At 53.1% G+C, this 21770-nt stretch overlaps 6 protein-coding genes across 6 annotated transcripts; 1 reads left to right on the top strand and 5 right to left on the bottom strand.

The window, feature by feature from the left end:
* Window positions 1–726: 726 nt before the first annotated feature.
* Window positions 727–2947, top strand: J4E83_002153 (uncharacterized protein; the record flags this gene model as incomplete). The annotated part of the gene is made up of 8 exons (XM_049329103.1): window positions 727–959; window positions 1047–1127; window positions 1188–1475; window positions 1530–1627; window positions 1691–1908; window positions 1980–2216; window positions 2279–2840; window positions 2895–2947. The coding sequence occupies 8 exons, from the start codon at window positions 727–729 to the stop codon at window positions 2945–2947; spliced, it is 1770 nt and encodes a 589-aa protein (XP_049192075.1).
* A 557-nt stretch (window positions 2948–3504) lies between these two features.
* On the bottom strand, window positions 3505–4579 carry J4E83_002152 (uncharacterized protein; the record flags this gene model as incomplete). The annotated part of the gene is made up of 3 exons (XM_049329102.1): window positions 3505–4280; window positions 4328–4370; window positions 4466–4579. 3 exons carry the CDS (start codon window positions 4577–4579, stop codon window positions 3505–3507), a joined length of 933 nt encoding a protein of 310 aa, XP_049192074.1.
* A 1596-nt stretch (window positions 4580–6175) lies between these two features.
* On the bottom strand, window positions 6176–8919 carry NIP1 (Translation initiation factor 3 subunit c; the record flags this gene model as incomplete). Its single annotated transcript, XM_049329101.1, has 4 exons — window positions 6176–7429; window positions 7474–7846; window positions 7895–8507; window positions 8592–8919. The coding sequence occupies 4 exons, from the start codon at window positions 8917–8919 to the stop codon at window positions 6176–6178; spliced, it is 2568 nt and encodes an 855-aa protein (XP_049192073.1).
* An 877-nt stretch (window positions 8920–9796) lies between these two features.
* J4E83_002150 (uncharacterized protein) lies at window positions 9797–12720 on the bottom strand (the record flags this gene model as incomplete). The annotated part of the gene is made up of 6 exons (XM_049329100.1): window positions 9797–10587; window positions 10636–11114; window positions 11163–11422; window positions 11470–11829; window positions 11879–12156; window positions 12222–12720. 6 exons carry the CDS (start codon window positions 12718–12720, stop codon window positions 9797–9799), a joined length of 2667 nt encoding a protein of 888 aa, XP_049192072.1.
* An 888-nt stretch (window positions 12721–13608) lies between these two features.
* SIDA2 (L-ornithine N(5)-monooxygenase) lies at window positions 13609–15365 on the bottom strand (the record flags this gene model as incomplete). Its single annotated transcript, XM_049329099.1, has 4 exons — window positions 13609–13731; window positions 13786–14332; window positions 14379–15336; window positions 15362–15365. 4 exons carry the CDS (start codon window positions 15363–15365, stop codon window positions 13609–13611), a joined length of 1632 nt encoding a protein of 543 aa, XP_049192071.1.
* Window positions 15366–16849: 1484 nt separating this feature from the next.
* On the bottom strand, window positions 16850–21184 carry J4E83_002148 (uncharacterized protein; the record flags this gene model as incomplete). Its single annotated transcript, XM_049329098.1, has 9 exons — window positions 16850–17338; window positions 17452–17582; window positions 17630–18030; window positions 18086–19653; window positions 19723–20377; window positions 20433–20592; window positions 20656–20676; window positions 20720–20727; window positions 20790–21184. 9 exons carry the CDS (start codon window positions 21182–21184, stop codon window positions 16850–16852), a joined length of 3828 nt encoding a protein of 1275 aa, XP_049192070.1.
* Between the last annotated feature and the right edge of the window lie 586 nt (window positions 21185–21770).

Here is a 21770-nt window from a genome sequence, read left to right as displayed (position 1 = left end):
ATATTCTCGGCTTTTCCGGGGCAAGCGAGATGGTATTATGCATGAATGGACCCAGCAGATCACGAACCTAATATTAGTTCTGCTTTCAGCCCGACCCTAGCCCAGGGCTGAACTTTGGCTGCTACCGAAAGCCACAAAGCTGCATCTCCGACGAGAAGGTTATATTCTCGCAATCGAAGCAGACGGACGCATATATCTTGCGATACAGATCTGTCGTGAGAGCAGTACTGTACAACTGTTTTCTTGTTGAATCTTTTGGGCTATGGAGTGCTTACGGTAGACATTCAGCAGCTGAAGAGAATCAAATGTTCGGCTCCATTGGCATCACTATGCGCGCGATCGAACCATAACTAGCATTCAACGAATGATAATGTGTTCGCTGAATGAATTCTGAATGCGGTGGTGCTGACAGCAAGCCTCACGAACCCCAATTGGTCCTTGTCATGACTAGGTACATGCTAACTGCTAACTGCTGTGCTTACTGTTGTGCGGTAGACATGCCCTAACCTATGTCCGGATGATCCACAAACCTAGAAGCACTCAGGCGCGCTCAGGTATGCATGCTACCCTGTCTTTACCCGTCAGCACTTCTCTTGCATTTTCTAGAGGCGCAGCCGCATTTGGAGCATGTCTCTTGCCCACCCGGGCAGGCTCAAAGCTAGTGAACTCGCTGTTCCGTCAAGATTCCGATCCACCCTTCATACCCAGTACCTTCTATCAGGCAAAATGGATCGACGTGAAGAATATCGCGAGGACATGAGCAGTCCCCGAAGCTATGCCGATAGCCAGTGGAGCCCACCTTCGCACTTCCAGGAACACAATCAGATATACCCAGTCGATGGTTCTTCACGACCCTACTCCAACTCGAACACCTCGCCAGCAGTCTCACCCCCACTACCATATGAACAAGAGTACCACCAGTCTCCACAGCCGCAGAACTATGAGGCATACAAAGAAGGGTAAGTCTGATCTCTCCCATTGTCTTTTCCAATGTAATCATCACACCGCACGGCCGCTTCTTGGCCCATAATCTTACGCTATAGCAGGTATTCGACAGAGAAAGAGACTCCGTATAGCACACTCGACCCAATAGGCACGCCTACTCCAGACTTCTCCGGACCTCAAGTGTATGTGCCCTGTACTAACTACTTGTGATACACACACTGACTTCATCCACGAATGTGCAGAGTGCCCGGCCAGTTCAGTCACTACCCTCATGGAGGCCGACCAATGTCACCTTCATCGCATGGAGGCACTACCATCACGTCTCCAAACATCCGGCCCTACGGTTTCAAAGAGCATGTCGACTCGTATGAGAGTTATCATGAACCTGCCCCTCCAGTGCCACCAAAAGACGATCGAAGATGTGGCATGAAGAAGCGCACTTTCTTCATCCTCATTGGTCTCGGTGTTCTTGCACTCATCGGTCTTGGCTTGGGACTCGGTCTGGGTTTGGGTCTAAGGAAGAAGGAGTCGTAAGTTTCAACAAGTGTACTTCTTCATGCACTCCTTACTCTAACGCAACGCAGACATAAGGACATTGTTCATCCTTTCTGTCGCGATAACCCAGAATCATGCATCGGCGGTTCTCTCAACGCCGAGTATATGTCGAAAAAGGGTGTATTCAGTGAGTACATATCTGTAAGGTGAATGTGAAATGCACACTAACCTTGTATCTACTTCCTCCCAGACGGCACTGGTATCGCTCTAGCTGGAGAGTCGTGGAATAAAGGCCAACGACGAATCTTCACGCTCTACTTCCAGCATCATACAGGCGACATCCGGTTCATGCAATACACCACAGACAGGCAATGGATCGGTGGAACCAAAGCTCAGACTGTGGCCAGTGATGCAAAGGACGCATCGCCCATATCCGCGGTCGCGTTTGCCATCAATGAAACCCAATTTGTGAGTACTCTGAAACTGACTTTGACCCCTTCTTAGTCTTCTTCTCGAGTAGATGTACTAACTACGAGTAGTTCCACATCTTCTACATTGACAAGAACAACACAGTCAAGCAACTGACGCAAACCAACGTCACCGACATCTGGGAGCCCGGACCACTCAGCGACCTCAACCTCAAAGCATTCGACTCGCCGACCACTGGGCTGCAGGCGTGCTGGAAGGGTGACTTCTATGGTGACACTGACTTTACAGAATTCCCCACCGCTTCTGGTCTAAATAACACAGTCCCATTTACAGGACGAAAGGGCATGGTAAGTTCCATGTTTGTAGAGTGCCTTGAGTAGATACGCTGACACCATCATCATTAAAACAGAACATCTGGTACGCCATCGACGAATCGACGTTTCAGCAATATGCTTGGTACAGTGGCCAAGCGGAGGAAACGTGGATCGCGACCGATAAATGGTCCGGTTTCAATGGCCACGGTGGCGTCGGCTGCTACAGCTGGGGCGCCGGCTCGACATCCTACGCCATGCTAAACAACAAGGACAACGACGTCGAGTTCTGGTGGAAAGACACGAATGAAAACCTCACGTCCACAGAAATCCATCCCATCAACTCGTGGCAAAACGCCACCATGGGCACCATACAGGACGTGTATCCCATCACGTCGCTGGGCTACACAACATACTTTTACGCACAAATGGCGGATCGAAGTATCAGAGGATATAACGTTACGTACCAAGCCGAGAATACGACGTTCTTCGCAAACGAGACGTTTGCTATTACTAATCCCGCTGGCCCAGTGCTTGGGCTTGGGGGTACACATCTCACTGTCACTGCATTTGCTGAGAAGCGTGGGGAGGAGACGGTGTGGGACAGCCTGTATGTCTTTTATCAGACGGAAGGCGATGATATTACGGCGTTCACGCGAGGTATGCTGGGCTTGCCTCCTGATTCAATGCTGCAGTCTTGCTAATACATCCTAGGATTGGAAGGCGGTGAGTGGAATCAGGGACCCTTGCAGATTCCCGATGAATAGGTATGGAGTGGGAGAGCAGGATTGATGACTTTCGCTTCATGTCAGATTACTGGGCTTGTCATTTTCGCAGTCACCGCGACGGCTAGTCCTGGGCGTTTGCGCTGGCGTAACGGCGGGTACAAATATTCTATGTCATGATTTTACGAGCTTCACGACAGAGCGTCCGTGGTCTCTGGAGTTTCCCCTTTGGAAATGCCGTCCTATTATGCAAGTCGTTTCCATTATCCATGTACACAGCAATGTGAGCCCACAGAAGGACGCGGTATTTGTATTGTTGTGGCCTGTCTGAACACCCTCGTTGCGACTGTCAAGGGTGAAACTAGCTCTTGTCCTTCCAAGCACCAGCGTTATAACCAGCAGTAGGCAGTTTTCCTGGAAACGAGTATGGTAAGCGACGGAGCCATTGACAGCGGGCGGATGGTGGTCTCGTCGGGAAGCGAGCGCGTCCATCAATCCTTGAGGCGCGTACCTGCAATGTCTTCCTGAGCGTCTCTGATGAGGAAGCTGGAAAGCCGTTAGCCCATATTATCGAAAAGACGTTGACATATGTGATCAACTCACTTGTACCACAAAACGGTCGGCAAAACCGTACCCAGATGCCACAGGCTGTGCGCATCCACCATGCCCATCCAAGGCGGGAAGTCCAACAGCTCCAGGCTCATAGCCAAGATGATCCAGGCAACACACAGACCAGGCCAGACAGCCCAAGTCCTCCCAATCTTCTGATACTGAACGTAACTGAAGCCGCTCCAAAGCAGGTTGGACACGATACCAACAGCGACATTGGCAGCCATGTTGTACGTGTAATCCCAGGACCAGAGCGAGAGGTACAAGACATGCAACGTATACAACGTAATACACAGTCCTGTCCAGAGCCTCAGCAAGCTCTGTTTCCTCGGCTCCTTCCTGTCGAGTCGGAACACTCTGATGGGCGCATAGTACAGCCCGTACAGAACATTCGCGCCCGCAGCGAAGTAGTCCAGCTTCTCCGTGACCCCAAAGTCTCTGGTGTGGAATATCATGCTGAACGTCCAGCTCGCCAGGCCCACGTAGCCAAACCACAAGTAGTATTTCCGCAGCGGGTACGACGCGGGTATCTTGTCGCGGAGCTGCGACATGCCCCAGTCGTGCGCGAGGTAGTTGAAGAGGGAGAAGATGACGCTAAACGGCTCTTGCATGCCCATGAAGCGGTAGAAGGGCCATTTGCCATGGAATTGGTAGATGGGCTGCATGTAGGGAGGGTCGCGCGCGAGGCGTTGGGTGGTTATGATGTGCTGACACGTGTAGTCGCATTCTGAGGGACAGTCCCAGAGGAGCAGGCGGCGGTGGAAGGCTGCGCGTGTGAGTAGGCGTGGAGGAGGGTGAATGGGGTGGGCATACGTATTGACGTGCCATCTGGACCGCAATTGGCTTCTTTACACACCTGTAGATGAGCAGTTAGTTATATGTCTCAAGTCGGTGCAGGCGCATTCTCTTTGCTCATGTCTCCAGCCAAAGCGCAACTCCGACTACACGTACCTGAACACAGTCCTTGAAATCGGGCAGTCTGTCACCCAATGAAGCCTGGGCTGCTCCGCCCAGCAGAAGCAGAACGGCGAGGGTGTGCCATACAGAGGCTATTCGTAGCTTCATGGTTCACCGATGTGGAGGGGTGCGGCTGCCATGTGGTTTCGTCTCGTGTTCTCAAGTCGCGTGTCTGCGATGGATCGACAGGGTCTTGGCGGGCCGGTAACTCCGTCGTTTCCCCTGGCACGTGTGATGGAACGACGACGACGACGAATTTCGCAGTGTAGACATTACGCGCAATGATATTGTCTATCAGAGTTTCCTGGGATGTCCTCTTGACGGGATAGAAGTCAAAAGGTGAGCTGTGGTCTACATTCGAATGAGAGCAAAGGTTAACAAGATCGAAGCGATATAAACTTCTAAAGTCATATAAAATCTATTCCTTTATCCGCAATAGATCATTCCATGTCTTTTGAAAGGTGCTATCGCGTCGTCCTTCAACGTTCAAGATCTCTATTGACTAGATCGACTGTGTATAAACATGGTTCGGCCAACAATCGGATACCATTCGGTTTCCCCATTCCAACAGCCCCACCTTTGGGCTACCGGTTAGAAGAGGAGTTGTTCGTTTGGTTGGTCTATCCTAAGGTGAGGGGCTCATCCCCGCTTTCACCCAACATTGGATACGCTCTAATTTCACAAATCTCCATCAACACCAGTCTTCAAGACTCCAGGGCGTGTGGCTCAGTGGTAGAGCGTTAGTAACCACCCTGTACACTCTTATATGCCTAAAACTGACCGTAAAAAGGTCCGCTTTGCATCGGATTTTCGCGCTAGTCCTAGTGCAGAAGACCTGACAACAATTGCGGAAGGTCCGGGTTTCGGTAAGACAGTGAATTGAATGAGTTCGAGCCCAGTTGCTAACAAAGTCGGTAGATCACCCGCCCGTCCATCTCTTTTTGCCCCTGCAGACGTCCAGCACCTAGAATACCTCTATTCGAGTGTCCAGCTTTTTATTATTCTTAGTTAATTAGACAATTTTTGCTCGCAAGATATACCGCCCAAAGAGAGAGGCGGATAGTGCTGCTCAACGACGCTACCTTTACCATATCAACTCATTTCAGAGACGCAAGAAGCAGCGTGTAGGGTTATCTATTAGCTGCTTTTAAACTCAAGATAAACGGGCTAAGATACACACAGCACGTAAAGCCCGAGAGTTGACATATTGTCGCATGCTTTGAACACTTTCGCAGAAGATACGAAAGACTCCTTGTCACATTATCGCCTCACTTTACTCCCTCCGGAGTATCTAATTCGCTATGCGAAGCCATTTTGATCGACGTGCGTTTCTGCACACTACTCAACACACCCAATGGAGCACAACTGTACCAAGGCGAATTTCCACTTCGTCGCTTTTTATTTAGGCACTTCAACGAACTCGAAGAATGGATGCTACACAAAGTCACATCAAAGTCTGTTGGAAACTGTCTGAATTGCGATCATATACATTTTATTCACACATCCATCAACAACCAAGGTAGTCAAAACTACGCGGCCACGAACATGATGTGCTTTTTGCGTACTTTTCATTCCTGCATTCGCTCTCATGATCTAGCTGAAAAGCATTCGCATTACCACGGAGCTACCAAAGGTGTAGTCCGACAAAACCGTATTCGCCGCCCATGACCCTACGTTGCCTCCTAGAAGACGAGGTATCTACGTCTAAGCCTGGATCGCACGTCCCAAAGCACCGCCAGTGAACTGTTGATTCCTTCCGCCCCGTGGTCCACCTCCGCCACGACCACCACCACCACGGCCGCCTCCTCGGCCACCACGACCGCCACGTCCACCTTGCCTCTCAAAGGCGTTGGCGGTTCCTTGTGTGCGTTGCTCCAATGTCTTCTCGTTCGACTCGATGAGACCGGATGCCTTGTCTGACAGGCTGAGCGCGAGGGTCTGTAGTCTTGACAGCTCAACACCCTTCCTGAAGATGATGGCGGAGTTGACTTGGTCGAGAGCGGCAGCGAGCTCCTCGTGTGAAATCATCTTGGAGACGACTGCGGAGACCTTGCGCTCCGACAGCTCGAACATACCCGCCAGTGTGGTGATGGAGAGCGTGTCGTAGAAAGGTGCGTATGTGAAGAGATATGTCCGGAGACCCTCTTCCTGGATTTGCGAGGAAAGCATCTCCTTAATCTTCTCCGAGTCGGCCATGAGCTCCCAGATCTTGATCGAGTTGATGAACTCCGCTGCCTTCTTCCATTCACCAGCAGACAGTGCCTTGGACGCCTGCATGACGTGATCACGCGTGTTCTCAGGAGGACCAGTGAAGATCTGGCGCTCATGGTACTCTAAGAGACGGCGGTAGGTCTTGCTGATGACTCGCTTCCTCAGGTCGGGCGAGGAGCCGAGCTGTGCGAGAAGAGGAATCTCGAGCAACATGGAGCAGGTCAGGTAGACGCACTCTAGCAGCTCAAGGTTGATGTGCATGTGGAAAGGAAGTTGCCGTTGACGCTCGAGACGCTCTTGCTCGGGCGAGATCTGGGAGTATCGCTGCATCTGCAGACCTTGTGCAAGCAGCTCCTTCTGCCTGTTGCTACCGCAGATCTCCTGCAGCGAGGTTTGTGCCTCGTAGACGAGACCGGCACGGAACGCGCAGAGACCGACTTGGACCAGCGCGCGGTTGAAGAGAATCTGTGTGTTGACGTCAAAGTTGCTAATGGTCTCTTGCAAATGCGACATGAGCATCATGTCGCGAGCCTTGTAGTACTGGTCGTGCAGAGACAGGAAGTAGATCTGGCACAACATGGCGCGAGCGCGGATGATGCCCTCACTGTTCTGGAAGAGGTATGTGCAAAGAGTTTGTACGAGGGAGGCGGTGTCGTTGGAGATGGCGCGGGGGGTGATCTCGGAGTCAAGGCTCTCCGGGATCGCCTTCCAGACGTTGTTCTCGAGGATAGTGATAACTTGGGAGGGCTATGGACGTTAGCATAGAAAGCAGAAAACGGCGTGTTTCTTACCTTGAAGTAGACGTGTTCCAATCTCCGCATAACAATGCGGTTCAATGGCTCTTGTGGAAGTTCCAGGCTTGGGTTCTTCTTCATGCTCTCAACGTATACCAGGGTGCGCACCAGCTGAGCGTACAGCAGAGCCTCGTCGGTCAACCGTTCAATGTACTCGGAAGTGTGTGGGTCGATGTGCTGCAGCGAGCGGGTGAGTTCGTCGTCGAGCCTCTCAACGAAAGAGACGACGCTTCCTGGGATGCGGAAGATCTCGCCGGGTGTGATGGTGGGCAGCTTCTCGTCGTCCTCCCACTCCTCGGCGTTCTCGATGACAACAATCTCGTTGCTGTTCTCAAGAATCTCAAGGAGCTTTCCGAATTCCTGGTCGGCCCTGCGTTATGTTAGCAAATGGCAAACATGTCAGGCTAAAGGTACTCACAGCTTCCACTGATCTTGGTGCATGTGGCTGGCAGTACCAGACGTCAAATCGAAGCGCGTCGAGATGAGGGTCAAAAGAACGCGGACCTTTTGGTAGTCATTGACGGCGACGTCGAACAACTTCTCCAGTGTCCGGATGTGCTCCAGCTTGTCCGAGTTCTTGCGACCACGCTGCTCGACAATGGCGCGCAAGTGCTTGAGAATACCCTCAGCCGTGTACAGGACAGCCTTGCCACCAGCTCCGACTGTGATGAAGCCGTCGTCAGTGGCCTCCTCAACGACCTCGGTGCCGAGTTGAGGGATCTTGTTCTTCTTCTTCTTTTCCTTGGGTGCTTGAACAACTTCCTCCTCCTCGCGCATAAAGTCCTCCTTGTTCTCCCGGTAGGCGTTGATGTCCTTTTCAAAGTCGCGGTTGTGCTTCTTGATCTTCTGGCGGACAGCGTTGAAACCGCGGCCGTTGACAGCGTTCATCTTCTTGGGGGTGACCTTCTGCTTCTCGTGGGTCTCGAGAACAACCGTCTCGAGGTCGGCAACGGCCTGGATGTACAGCTTGGGGACCTTGCCATCGTTCTGCTTGGTCAGAGTAGGCACCTGGCGGATGAGCTTGTCGAACTCTGTATAACGCATGTCAGCACTGTTTGTGTACCCCGCCACCGTGTTCTATGCCATGCCCAGAGCCACTTCGGGATTGGACGTACGTTCGGAAATGACAGCCCAGTCGTTGATCTTCTGCGCGTTCTCAATGAGCCGGATGGTCGCCTCGAGCTCGTCGAAGCGCTTGTCCTTGGCACTCTTCAGCACCTTGTTCACATCCTCGTCGTCGCTGTCGCTGTCGCTCGAGGCGTCCTTCAAGAAGCGGTTGGCTCCGGTTTCGGATCCAGAGTCGGACGAGTCGTCGTCATCGGATTCCTCGTCCGAGTCCTTGTCGCTGTCTTCCTGCTCAGACTCCTCGTCGTTGGAGTAGAGCTCCTCCTCGCTGGACTCGTCCGAGGAGCTGTCGCTGGCGGCAAAGAATCGCGACGCCATGGTTGCAGTGCTCGAGAGTAGGGATTTGCCGGAGGGGTCGAGGGTAATATGTGTGGCGGGCGCCGTGTGGGTTGACCAGAGTCACTGCCGCCTTGGTTGAACTTTCCGGAGCCGAATTTCGAGCCAGCGCCAAGCCATGACTGTGTGCCCCGCGCCTAACCCTAAGCAGACGCGAACGCCTTCACCACCATACGCTAGGGCAGTCATTAACCACGGAAGTTTGCACCACGTCTAAAGCGTTGGTATTCGACATTCATTGCTTGCGTTCACTACTAGTTATTCAATAGCACAGTCAGCCTACACCGAGCTCATTCATCCTCCAACCCCATCACGAGCATCGCAGCTGAAAGTATACACTGGACACAGCCAAACAGGTTTATGAGAATGCTAATAAAAGTACATGTGCTGCCATCCACCGCTTCCCCGACTGCTGAGGACGTTCGAGTCATGGCTCGACATCTAGCGACCCCAGCCAAGCTGTTGAACATGCATCTGGTCCGCCCCGTTGTGTACCATTCAATCAAGACCCAGCTTCTCTCGTTCAGTGACTCCCAGTGCAGGCCGTGAGTCATCAATCTGGCCCAGCAGAGAGCCTGTCAGAAGCCAGTTGAGGGCGCTGTGCATCGTCAGAGCGTGGTACAATTTGAGCAGATCGTGGGGAACATGTGCGGCCTGCGCGGTCATCCGAGTCCTGCTCCACCTGTCGATAGCGACATGTTCCCTATCTCAGTCTTGGGCAACGATACTGACGGAAGCACTCCGAGGGAAACGTGCATCAAGGAGAACTCAGAACGCCGCGACTCATCCACCGTCGCAACTCTACGTGGTGCAGAGGGTTGTTTTCGTAATATGAGAACTACTCGTCGAAGCCATCCCGTCACTGCCAATGATTCTGACCCATAAAACCTTCTTCAAGCGTCCGGTCTTCCAAGTTTCGCACAAAGTTCTGGTTGCGGTTTGAATTGCCTGCCCTTGACCCCCTTCTCCTGGCGGCGCTGCTCGCGCTTTCAGGGGCACCATCAGGTGGCGGTGGGTAGTATGCCGGTGATGGTTGCAGACGAACAGGCGCGTTGGGATCGAGGTGGCTCATGACCCTCTGAAGGGCAGGGGGGATACCGGATTGTCCCGACTGCTGTTGATCCATCGTCGTTGCTCGCTGCCGCCCAGCGCGGGTAGTAGCTTGGGCATACAGGTTCTGGGGCTGGTTGTATTGCCGTGGCTGCTGTGGCTGCATCATATTCATCGGCTGACCGTATTGTGCTGTCTGTGCAGGATATGGTGGAGGAGCACCCTGGTGGTTCGGGCCGTACATGTTGTAGGGGTTTTGCTGAGCCTGCGGGCTTTGTGCAGCGGCATATTGGTTCATCTGCATGTTCGCATACGCAGCATGCTGGGCTGCTTGCGCTTGTTGCTGTTGCGCGACGGCCTGTTGTTGCTGCTGCTGTCGCTGTCTGCTCATGCCCTCGTATCGTTGCTGTTCCTGAACACCGGGGGCAGGCGACCTGCTTGAGCCAGACTTGAGAGTCATGGGAGGTACGAATGGACCAGTGAACTTGGCCTGGGTTATGAACGGATGTAACTTGGCCTGCGCAGGGGTCCAACGTTCTAGTGGGTTGAGATTCAGCAGTCCCTGTGCAAAGTCGATAAAGGCCGCTCGGTTGGCCATTTCTATGAGATGTTAGCCGTGAAGGTGACACAGTCTGTTGGCCTGCTTACCTCGCTCGATCTCGTTTGGCTTCATGTTCTTCCGCGGCATGGGATAATTCTTAATTATGTCGGGCAGGGTTGTGGCAGAGAAGTACTTCTTGCTGGGCTGCTCCTTCGTGCCATGTTCCCGTGAGTACTGCTCCATTGACTTCAGCCGATATTGCTTGCGACCATACTCATCCTGCGACTTCTCGTAGAACTCTCCTGATTGCTTGCCCATTTCGAGCATCCAATGCGGTGGTAGCCCCAGCATCTCCGTTATCCTTGACACTTGGTTGTACTCAGACGAGCCTGGGAACAGAGGCAGACCAAGGAATAACTCGACAACAATGCAACCCAATGACCACATGTCGATCGCTGCTGAATACGGCAGACCAAGCAGAACTTCGGGTGATCGGTAGAATCGCGATTGGATGTACGTGTACACGGTCTGGCGTTCGTCGCATGCGGAACCGAAATCGATGATTTTGATGATTGGGCTCTCGAGGCTAGCAACAGGTCAGTGGACGCGCGCAAATGTCAGACATGTTACGTACTTCTTCAACAGGATGTTCTCGGGCTTCAAGTCGCAATGTATCAGCTTTGCCTTTCCAAGCAATGCGAGACCATTGATCAGCTGCTGTGCGAACACGCGCACCAGGGTTGTGGACAGTCCACGGAACTGATTTTGTTTGATCAGCTCGTACAAGTTGACGCTGAGCAACTCGAAGACCAGACACAGATGTTGCCTGTGGATGAAGGTGTCTTTCAGCCGCAGAAGGTGATGATCATCGTTCTTGTCCATTTGCTTGTTCAACTGCGCCGTGTTAGAGCCGTCCTGCGTCTTTGTAGGTGAATACTGACCAAATCAAGCACCGACACTTCCATCATACTCTGGTTGAAGTATGCTGTCCGGTTCTTGATAACCTTGACCGCAACAACCTCCTGTGTCTTCAAGTTCTGGCACTTGACGACCTGCCCAAAGGTACCCTGACCTAGCACATCTAGAATCAGATAGCGGTTCTTGTGCCCTGATTCCTCTGACCCAAGAATGTCGTTTACGTAGAGTATGTAATCGCTATCCTCGTTGTCGTATCCGTCGTTCTTGACGCCCTTGCTCGGCTTCGTGAGGACTCGGCGAGGGTTGCGCGACGATTGGTAGTTGAAGCCGCCGTTGCACAGCTTGTAGGTCATGGGCAAGTGGGCAGTGAGCGCTTGTAGGGGCTAGACGTTCTGTTAGTATGGAAGCTGTCGCCCACACTGTTCGACTTACGCTAATAAAGCCGCCCTCAGGATTTGCGCGACGAAAGGGCGGCTGGGCATTGATCTTAGGTTGCAAATCGGCAGTGTTGACACACTTTTCGAATCTTGGTACTGGCCCTCGGCCTGGCGGAGGCAGCTGTGGGGGGTTTGAGCTGGAGGAGGCGCGCGGCGATCGAGCGTCTCTGTTGTATACCGCGTTCAATTGCGCCGTCGCAGATTGCGGGTAGAAACTCTCGGGACTCATGTTGGACTGTAGAGGCGGCAGTTGAGGGGCATGCGGTCGGGAGGCTAAAGCGAGACTGTCAGTACTGGGGGCCAAGGCATGTGAACATCCAAGCACAGGCTGAACCTACATGGCGGAGAATAGTAGTTGTTGGGCGGCGACATATAGGGATTGTTGCGCGTCGGGCTCTGCCGGCTGGCTTGCGTCTGCGCTTGGGCCTGAGGGGTAAAGCTGGTGTAGTTCTGTCCGCCCTGCTGTGCACCGCCCGAGTAGGGCGAGGTAGGTGAAAGGTTCATGGGCGAGTATCTGCGGGCGGCGGCACTCTCCTCTTGCTGGAGGAACTGCTGCGATTGCCTCTGCTGTTGCGTAGGGCGCGCCATGTTCAGCCGCGGCTTGTATGCATCCTCCATGGGAACATCGCCATCGCCGTCGTTGTACTCGGGGCCTCGGCTAGCCGTGCCGCCAGGCGATTGCAAAGGCATTGAATTCTGTCGTGACGGCGTTGCGTAGGGGTCCGGCTTGACCTGCGAAGACACGCTGGCGTCCCGCGAGGCGTGCGGAGACGGGGCCATGCTGTGCGAGTAGCGATTACCCGGTGCCTCCGAGTAGGCAGTCCACTGCGGTTCCATGGCAACCGGGAGCAGCGAGGGCTAAGGGTGTAGAGCGACGGTGTCGCGGATAGAGACGCCAATCAGTCCTCACTGCCGGTATTGCATGCCGAGGATACGCGCCCGCTGATGGAGAGGATGGAGCTACGGCGGACGGTGACTGCGGCGCAGCGCTGGAGTCGTGGGTGCAAGAGGCGTGGGCTCGAGGGGAGCGCGCTTGTTGTGGCCGTACGGGACTCGGGGTGACGGGCTTGGAGCGTTTGGCGGTTGCGGGGTGGTGTTACGTGGTCAGCGGCTGTACGCTGTCGCAGCAGGGCCTGGAGCAGCCGCAGGGAAGAAATGCGCGGACGGGAAGCGCAGAGGGGAATATGCACAGGCAGAGGGAAAGGATGGCTTCAAGGTCAGCGTAGCGCTGATGTCGGCGCCATTGCAACATCCATGGAATTGGGCTCTTTCCTTGGTTGCGCTAGCGACCAAAGCGGCCAGCCTCCTCGCGCCCATCATCGTGGGGTGACTGCCGTCATTCACTGTGCGGGCTGCAGCTGCCTTTCTCTGCCGTTTTGCTCATCATTATCACGCATACAGCAGGCACACGACGGTCGCCGCGCAGCTCCTCGTTGTGTCGACTGCAGCTTCTTTGGGCTGCCTCCTTCTTCAGGGTCCTCAAACAGGCAGGCGCGACCCTGGATGCCCTAGGCACCGATATCAAATTCAAAATAAGCGTTGCTTTTTTCCCTCACCACACCCGCCGCGGACTGCAGCAAGTGCAAGCGACATGTGCAATTGGAACGACAAACGAAATTGGACATGGCTGGGCGAAAAGCTGGCGTGACCAAAGACGTCATAGTAGTATGTGCAGCTGGAAGAGGAGTGTGCCTAGTTACATGGAATCCACCGACGAACCATCCATTACTCGCGCATCTCATACCCGCCCAACACGTCGCCGTTGTCCCACGTGGCAGGCCTCTCAAAGATGCTCCTCACCATCTCACCTCCACGCGTCGCAAGCACCGAAAGAAGGGTATCGCTCAACTGTCACACAATTAGCACATCTTTCTCTTCGCAACATGCCCAAGCAATACTTACACCGTGCGTAGTCTCACAGCAGCCCTGCAGCCAAACACCGGCATCGTCACCAACACTCTTCTCGGTGAAGTTGATCTTGTAGTCCCTCTGCACCTGCCACTTGGCGCCCTCTAGCTCTCCACCGGGCATGAGGTGCCTTGCGTCTTTGAGCAGCGTCTCGTGCAGGTCCCTGTGGTATCCTGTCGCTACAAAGACGGCATCGACATCCAATGTCTCCTGCCTTTCTTGGGCACCCGCACACTCCGAGAAGTATAATGGACTGGTGTCTTGTACCTGAAGGCGTACACCACCCGGCCGAACTGGGGAGTCGGTCACATCGATGACGCGACGGTATGGCATTATCCTGTGCGGCCAGTTCTCTTCCTCGGCGGGCGAGTTCCCATGACGGATGCGCTGTAGGTAAAGGGTCTCGTAGATGTGTTCGAGAAGCGGAAGGCGGACGACGCCGTAGTTCGTGCCCTTGTCCTCCAGCAGCGTAGTTGCGCGAAGCTTAGGGGCGCGTGCGTATGTGCAGTCTGTTCGCGACGGGTTGAAGATTTCGTTGACACTGGTATATTAGCGAGGCAGTCCGGCAACAGTCATCTCTCACTTACAATGGTGAGTCGTCGCTTGGTCGCAGGGCTCCTCCCTTGATCAGCATTCGTGTTCGCGAGTTGGGGTAGTTTGCGTGTAGGAAGTCGAAGATCTCAGCGGCACTCTGGCCGTTTCCGACTACTGCCACACTGTAAGGCGCGCTGTGATCCTTCAAGATCTCCTTCGAGATGTATGAAAACTTCGACGAGTGGACAACCTTGGGATGGTTTGTCGGGAATGGCGCAGGAATATTGGGCCGTCCACCCGCAGCGATGACGACATGCTTGGTTCTCCGCGACTCGATGCGTCCTGTCAGGGTGTTGCGAGAGACGACGGTGAATGTGGTTATCTCGCCATTTGGCGACTTCTCGGGCATGACCTTGATGACTTCTTGGCTGTATGCTACCACCTCTTCGAACCAGCTAGCGCACCACTTCATGTAGTCCTCGTACTCCACACGGGCTGGTAGGAAGGTGTTCAGGTTTGCGAACTCGACTAAGCGGTCCTTCTGGTGCAGATAGTTGATGAAGGTGAATTCACTTCTCGGGTTTCGCATAGTGGCCATGTCCTTCATGAATGTGATTTGCATCTTCGCACCCGGTAGAAGCATGCCAGCGTGCCACGCGAATTGCGACTGCTTCTCGAGAAACGCGACTTTCGGTGGTCTGCTTTGTAGGCCCGCAACATCCACCAGGGAAGGATCAGTCCCATCCAGAGCATCATGCAGAGCCACACCAATGGCTAGTGACGCTGGACCGAAACCGACACATATAAGGTCGTGCAGCTCATCTTCTGCAGTGTATCGGAGGTGTGAGCGGTTTTCAATCGTGGGGAGATGGCTTTCATTGAGGTTCTCGGTCAGGAAACCGTTGAAAGCTCGTTGAACGGCTGGGGCTGGCCCTTCGGACGTGCTCGACGACATTTCGGCGTGCGGACTCATATCCGCGATATATTCGCGGGTTGTCACTACGAGGTACCCTGCTTCTGTTAGTATTGCTGGCACACATTACGCGAGCTCGTGTCGCGCTGTGCGCAACTGTTGGCGAGACTACGTACACTGACAACTGTCACCGACGCTTCAAATTGGGTTCTTTTTGAACTGGGCAATCAGGCGTCAAGAAGCTTGAATCGCGGAGCTGTAAGTGGAAAGCCGACAGTCAGCGGATTCATGTGATAAACAATGACGTCTACACTTGACGCAGATGAAGAATACGAAAAGACTGATGACAGCAACGTACCTATTTGATCGCTCAATTGTAAGGTTACAAGACGCTGGATGGTCAACGTAGCTACCGTCGTCAGGTTATGGGAGAAGGTCCACGACGGCGGCCATGAGTTGTACCTTGACCATGGCCGTGCCCAGGATCCGTTCTTGCGTGTAGCCCATCCATGTCGATCGGCAGCGGCCGCGATGCTCGTCAGAGAATGGTCCGTTGTCACTTCGTAAGAGCAGACCCTGACGGTCCGTTCCAACCTAGTGTCACCATGTGTGGTTCGCTAAGCAGGTGATGGCAGCACAACCCCCATGTCACTGATCTTCGGACGCGCCATCTGATAAGATGACGGAGCATAGCCCGTCGAGCAACAGCTTTTTCGGCACTGGTAAAGCGTATGACGGAGGCAAAATTTTCAGACGTGCCCCGCAGCACTTGTCCTGTAGTTGCATCGAGCAACGCGATCGAGTATAGTCTCCGTGGGGTCGTGGGTAACATGCGCGCTTGGCGGAGTAAAAGTTATCAGATGAAAATGAATCAATCGATCAGATTAGATGAAGAGATTTCTTGCGAGTTCGGAGCGGCCTCGGTCTTACTGGTGCACGCCCAACGACACCACCATCAACTGCATGTTCCGGCGTTGCTACTAGGCTCGGTTAGCACGCCGTAGCCGCCGATCATTCCAAGGTCCAGAAGCACGTCGTGCTAGCGCATAGTGAAGCAAGCTGATGACGAACGAGGCGCTCGAAGACGCCATCTTCCGCTCGTCAAGTCGCCCTCGCATCGCTGAGAGCAATATGCGGTAAGAGAAACAGGACATGCGCAGAGCAGAAGCGTTGACTTTGTGAATAGCTGTGGAACGAAAAGATTGCACCGGCCAGTCTTCGGAACAGTGCGCTCATTTGGATAAATGCATTCGTCGATGTTCCATCCTAGGGCCCACTGTGAGCATACCATTTCATTAGCATGCAAACGCGGCAACATGTACTGAAGAGGATGCACCAGCGCGAACTAGGCAGGTTGAGGAGCAAACGCATGTACCATGCTTGACGCAAGAAGCATTAATTAATTATGAAAGGAACTATGATGGTACAGGAACAAACATTGTTCAACGCCTTCGAAATGCGAGGGGTGCTCCTATAGGTAGTCAAAACATGAGGGTACTGGTACATACGCATATTACAATGCGCCAGTCGCCTAAACAACACGCATCGAAGAGACGAACCGGTCCGAGGAGACTGCGAAATGAAAGGTCGATAAAGTGTATAGATGAGCACCTAATCCAGCTCCTGTGTTGCGACCATGGCAGCATAAATGCCTTGCATGGCTACGAGCTCATCGTGTCTTCCCTGCTCAACGATACGACCGCCATCAAACACGAAGATACGATCTGCATATTGCACACTCGCTAATCGATGTGCTATCATGATGGTAGTTCGTCCTTTGGAGGCAGCGGCGATAGCCGTTCGGATGTCGCGCTCGGTATTGGCGTCCAGCTGCGATGTCGCTTCATCGAGAAGTAGGATCTCGGGATCACGTATGAGAGCTCGGGCGATAGCAAGGCGTTGGCGCTGACCGCCTGAGAGTTTGGAGCCATGTGCACCGACTTCCGTGTTGTAGCCCTCTGGAAGGCTCATGATGAAGTCGTGAAGCTCACATTCTTTGGCCACCCGTTGTATATCTTCATCGGCGACTGCGGTACCTGGCCGAGCGCCCAGTCCGATATTGAACTTTACGGAGCCTGGAAAGAGATCTGGCTCTTGCTCCTGCTGGGTGTCAGTCATCTTCATATGAAAGGCGCCCCATGAAGAGCCCCACACTCGATTGAAATGTAACAGAATGAAGTGTGTGTTGATCTGAACGAGAATGGGTAACTTACCACAAGTGCTAGGCGAGCACGATGGTTTCGAACGGGTTCTTGGCGTATGTCTTGCCCATCAAGGTACACTTGTCCAGCATTTGGATCGAAGAATCTCTCTATCAGATGAATCGTACTCGACTTTCCAGCGCCTGGCGACGAAGTCAGTACTTATCGTGCGACGATCTCGTTGACTTACCGGAACGACCGACAAAGGCTACGTTTTCGCCCTGGCGAATCTGAAATGAGACGTTGTTCAAGGCGGGAACATTAGGCCGACTCTCATAGTAGAGACTGACGTTACGGAACTCCAGTTCTCCACGCACTCCAAATGTTCCATACGATGCTGAAGCGCCAGACAACAAAGCGCTACCATTGGATGCAGTGGTGGTAGCGGATTCCAAAGGCCTCAAATCTGTGATGATCGACGGCTTCTCGTCATGTAGAGAGAATACATTCTGCGCTGCGGCCTTGGCCCGAGTTATTTCGGGTGCCAAGCTGAAGAGCTGACCTGCGGATTGTGCAGAAAAAAGAAGCGCAGGGAGTACAATGAAGAACTCTCGTTGACTATAGTTACCGTTGCGCACTTGTTTAGACCCCCTGTCGCATCAATTAGCATGTGGCTGATGGAAGCGACATCAACATATATGCTTACCACCAGTACGCCAAAGAGTAGACGAAATATGTGACCGAGAGTGAGAAGGCGAGTAAGATGTTGCCAAGCACGCTGAACCTGAGGTGCTCCTCGTATGGCTTTCTGATTGCTTCTCGGTAACCATCCAGGAAGTGCGATTCCAAGCCAAAAACTGCAACGATCTGCATAGAAGAAGTGGCTTCGGAAGCGAGGGCTGCAGCGTCATTGTAAGCCGTCTGATGATGCTCTTCGGCCATAGCCAAGATACGAAGGCGCAGGAATCCAGCTAGAAGCATGACAGGTACAGCCGCCAGTAGAACAATGGCGATTTTCCATGCCACAATATGGGCCAGAACAATTCCGCCAAGAACAGACGTCGCAATGGAGAAGACGGTTCCGAGTATGACACCAGATAGACCACTAATACTGCCGCTATCAGAGTTCAGACGCGACATTAAAGCGTGATGAGAATGACCAGGCTTAGAGAACCAGGCAATGTCTTGTTGCAAGATAGTCCGGAAAGATAGATCTCGGACTCGTAAGGTAAGGTTTTCGGAGACCATGCCGAAAGCAGTTTTGCCGAAAGAGTGTGAAGTTAGAGCGATGATTGCCAGTCCGAAGAAAAGCAAACAGTAGAAAGATATTCTCCTCGTGAGATCGTCCGAGCCGGACGTGTCATTCAAGAGCTCAACCAAGTTGCCAAATATGAGCGCCTCTCCGATAATGACTCCACCACTGAAGACGGAGGAGATCAAACCGACAATTATAGCTGGCGTTTCACGGCGGCTCAATGCCAACGATCTGCGAATTAATGTCAAAGCACTCATCTTTGGCGCGTCGGTTTGTGATGCTGAAACCGGCCGGGAGGCATTGTTTGATTCGCCTGAAGACTCTCCATGCTCTTTGTGCGTAGAGCTGGCAGCAGATCGAATCGATGAAGTTGCTGAAGGCCGCCCTTTTTCGAATTGTTGTGCTTTGATAAGCTCTGCGTAGATGCCGTTCTTTTTGAGAAGATCTTGATGGCGCCCGTCTTCTTCTACACTTCCGTCTTTCATGACCACGATACGATCAGCATCTCGAACAGTTGCCAGACGATGTGCAATTATGATGGTGGTTCGGTTGGCGTTGGCTGAAGAACGACGTAGATTTTCCAAAACGATCGCTTCACTTGTACCGTCCATGGCACTTGTGAATTCGTCCAGTAAAAGCAGGGACGGGTTACCCACAAGCGCACGCGCGAGGGTTATACGTTGCTTTTGGCCTCCGGAAAGTTGAGACTGGGGTCCGGAACTGATTTTTGTGTGTATGCCCTCAGGAAGTCGGTCTAGGAAATCACAATATGCCTCTGTCGCCGCCGCCTCACACCGAGCAAGAATCTCGTCTTCAGTCAATCGTTCTCTTTCGGCACTTGGGATACCATGCTTGATATTTTCCAGTATTGTTCCAGTGAAGAGAAGCGGATTTTGAGTGACGAGTGCGATGTGTGTCCGCAGGCTGTGGACGTTGAATGACTTCAAGTTGTCGTTGCCGAGGTTTACGGCGCCATAAGTTGGATCGTAGAGCCTCAAAAGCAGGGATGCAATAGTAGACTAGGAAGAAGTGAGGTTAGCCAATGGTTTGTGCTAGTCGAAAGTTGATAGTCGAAAGTTGATGATTACCTTTCCCGAGCCGGACGGTCCAACTAGACCCGTGACTTGCCCAGGCTTGATGCGTAAATTGATACTGTCGAGGATTCGCACAGTAGGACGAGCTGGGTATACAAATGACACCGATGAAAGCACCAGATCCTGTTCGAAATGTGTCCTGTCCGCCGGCTTTCCCTTTGGGGAATAGACATCGATATCGGATGTGGGATGATCGAGAACATCCATTACCGCAGCCCCAGCGGCGGCGGCCATTGCAAATGTCTGAATGAATGGACCGAATGACCCGACGACGAAAGAAGCGTCTAGTATGAGGAAGACGACTGCATAGATGGTACCAGCCTCAGCGCTGCCGTCTCTTAAGCGATCACCGTACCAGAAAGCAAGTGCGTTGGTCGCATATGCAACGAAGTAAACCGAGCCAAGCATGACAGCTCCTGCAACGCTCTTCCGGATTCCAACCCGCAAGGCAGATCGAAGGTGATGAACGTGTTCCTCGCTAAGCTGCTCGAACAGGCCAAACGCCTGCACGATCTGTACTGCGCGGATAGCACTCTCAGCGACCGAGGCAGCTTTCTCGGTGTATTGTGCAGCCTGCTTGGCGAGATCGGAAACTTGTTTAGTACCGAAATAGACAACGAATGCCATTGAAGGTATAACCGTGACGAACCTATGTAGCTATGTTAACGATTCTCTCTTGACATGACAGCGATGATGATAGTTACATTACTCCGGTCAGTTTTGCGTTTAGCATAAAACCCACAGTGAATGCGGAGATGAAGTAGCTTATGGATGCGATGAAGAGGCCCACCTTCTCCGAGGTACCGAGTTGAATGGTCTGTGTCTTCTCTGTGAGAATACTAGAAAGATCAGGCGAGACGGTGTCTACGGAAGGCAAATCGAGTCAATACATAGTCTATGCGAGGCATTTCTCGGGCATCTACGCACCATAGTAGGTCATGTCCATGCCTAAAGCACGATGCAAAAGTCTTTCTCTTGTTTTCCTACTCACGCGTTCTCCTATGACAGCCCAGCAAACCGCCCAAGCCCAGGTAATGACAAAATACCCGACTGCGACTGACATCAGACGGAACAAGAGATGCTTCAGCTCGTCTGGGTTGGGTGGGAAGTTGTTGATAATGCGCCCAAGCACGACACCTATCAGAGGAAGCGGCAGCCCGGCCAGAATCGCAGTTACGATGCCCAAAACCAGAATCAGCTTGGAGCCAACATCATCCAGCTGCCTGTAGAGTGCAAAATAGGAGGTTTTGTTCAAGCCAAGGATTTGGCGGATGAATCGTTGACGAAAGACGGTGGGACCTTCAAAAGCCTGAGGCTGAACCGTCGCTAACGACGGTTCTACATGCCTTTCCCATTGCGTACTGTGGCGGACAGAGGGCTCATCCTCAATTTCACTTTCTTCGGAATCCAGAAGGGGTTGGCTCTCGGAGCTGTCATCGTCGTGATAGTCGGGCATTGTGGCGCGCGCCTGGCGTTGCGCAATGCGATTGCGGGTGTGCAGTGCTCGGCTGCTGCTCAGATGAGCATTAGCGAGCGAGAGATGCAGCGATAAACTTGCGACTGTGGACTAGAATGAGCGAGGATGCCATGGAGGCGATGTTGATAATGCAGCGTTGTTGATGTCACATCCATGGCCAACACGGAAGACGTGGTAGGAGCGCAGGACTAAATTAGAGTCTTGGCATGGTCATAGATGGCCGCCCTGCAACATGTTCATGCACCAGAAGGGCAGCGACAACCAGCGACTCTCTGAGCATCTGGAGCGGCCGCATGTGAAAGGCCTACCATATATACTCTGTCATCGGGCTGCGGCAGGTGAGTTCACAGTAGGCAGTCGGGTGACATCCTGACGGACGCGTGCAGCGTGCATCCCTAGCAGCAGTTGTAGGGCTGGGCTAGCGGCGACGTGAAGTCAGGTCAGGGGTAGACTGCTGTGGTGCATCTGATAATTTCTGCTCAAGGGATGACCCGCCTGGCATGTCACGCAAAGCACGGGATTTTCGGCGGCATGCCCGGCCGCGTCTTCCCCACCAAGCAGCGGC

This window comes from Alternaria metachromatica (genome assembly GCF_023757995.1).
Source record: "Alternaria metachromatica strain BMP 0045 chromosome Unknown scaffold_3, whole genome shotgun sequence".
NCBI classification, from domain to species: domain Eukaryota; kingdom Fungi; phylum Ascomycota; class Dothideomycetes; order Pleosporales; family Pleosporaceae; genus Alternaria; species Alternaria metachromatica.
Note: the sequence above shows the minus strand (reverse complement) of the source record. Positions and strands in the feature narration are given on the sequence as shown.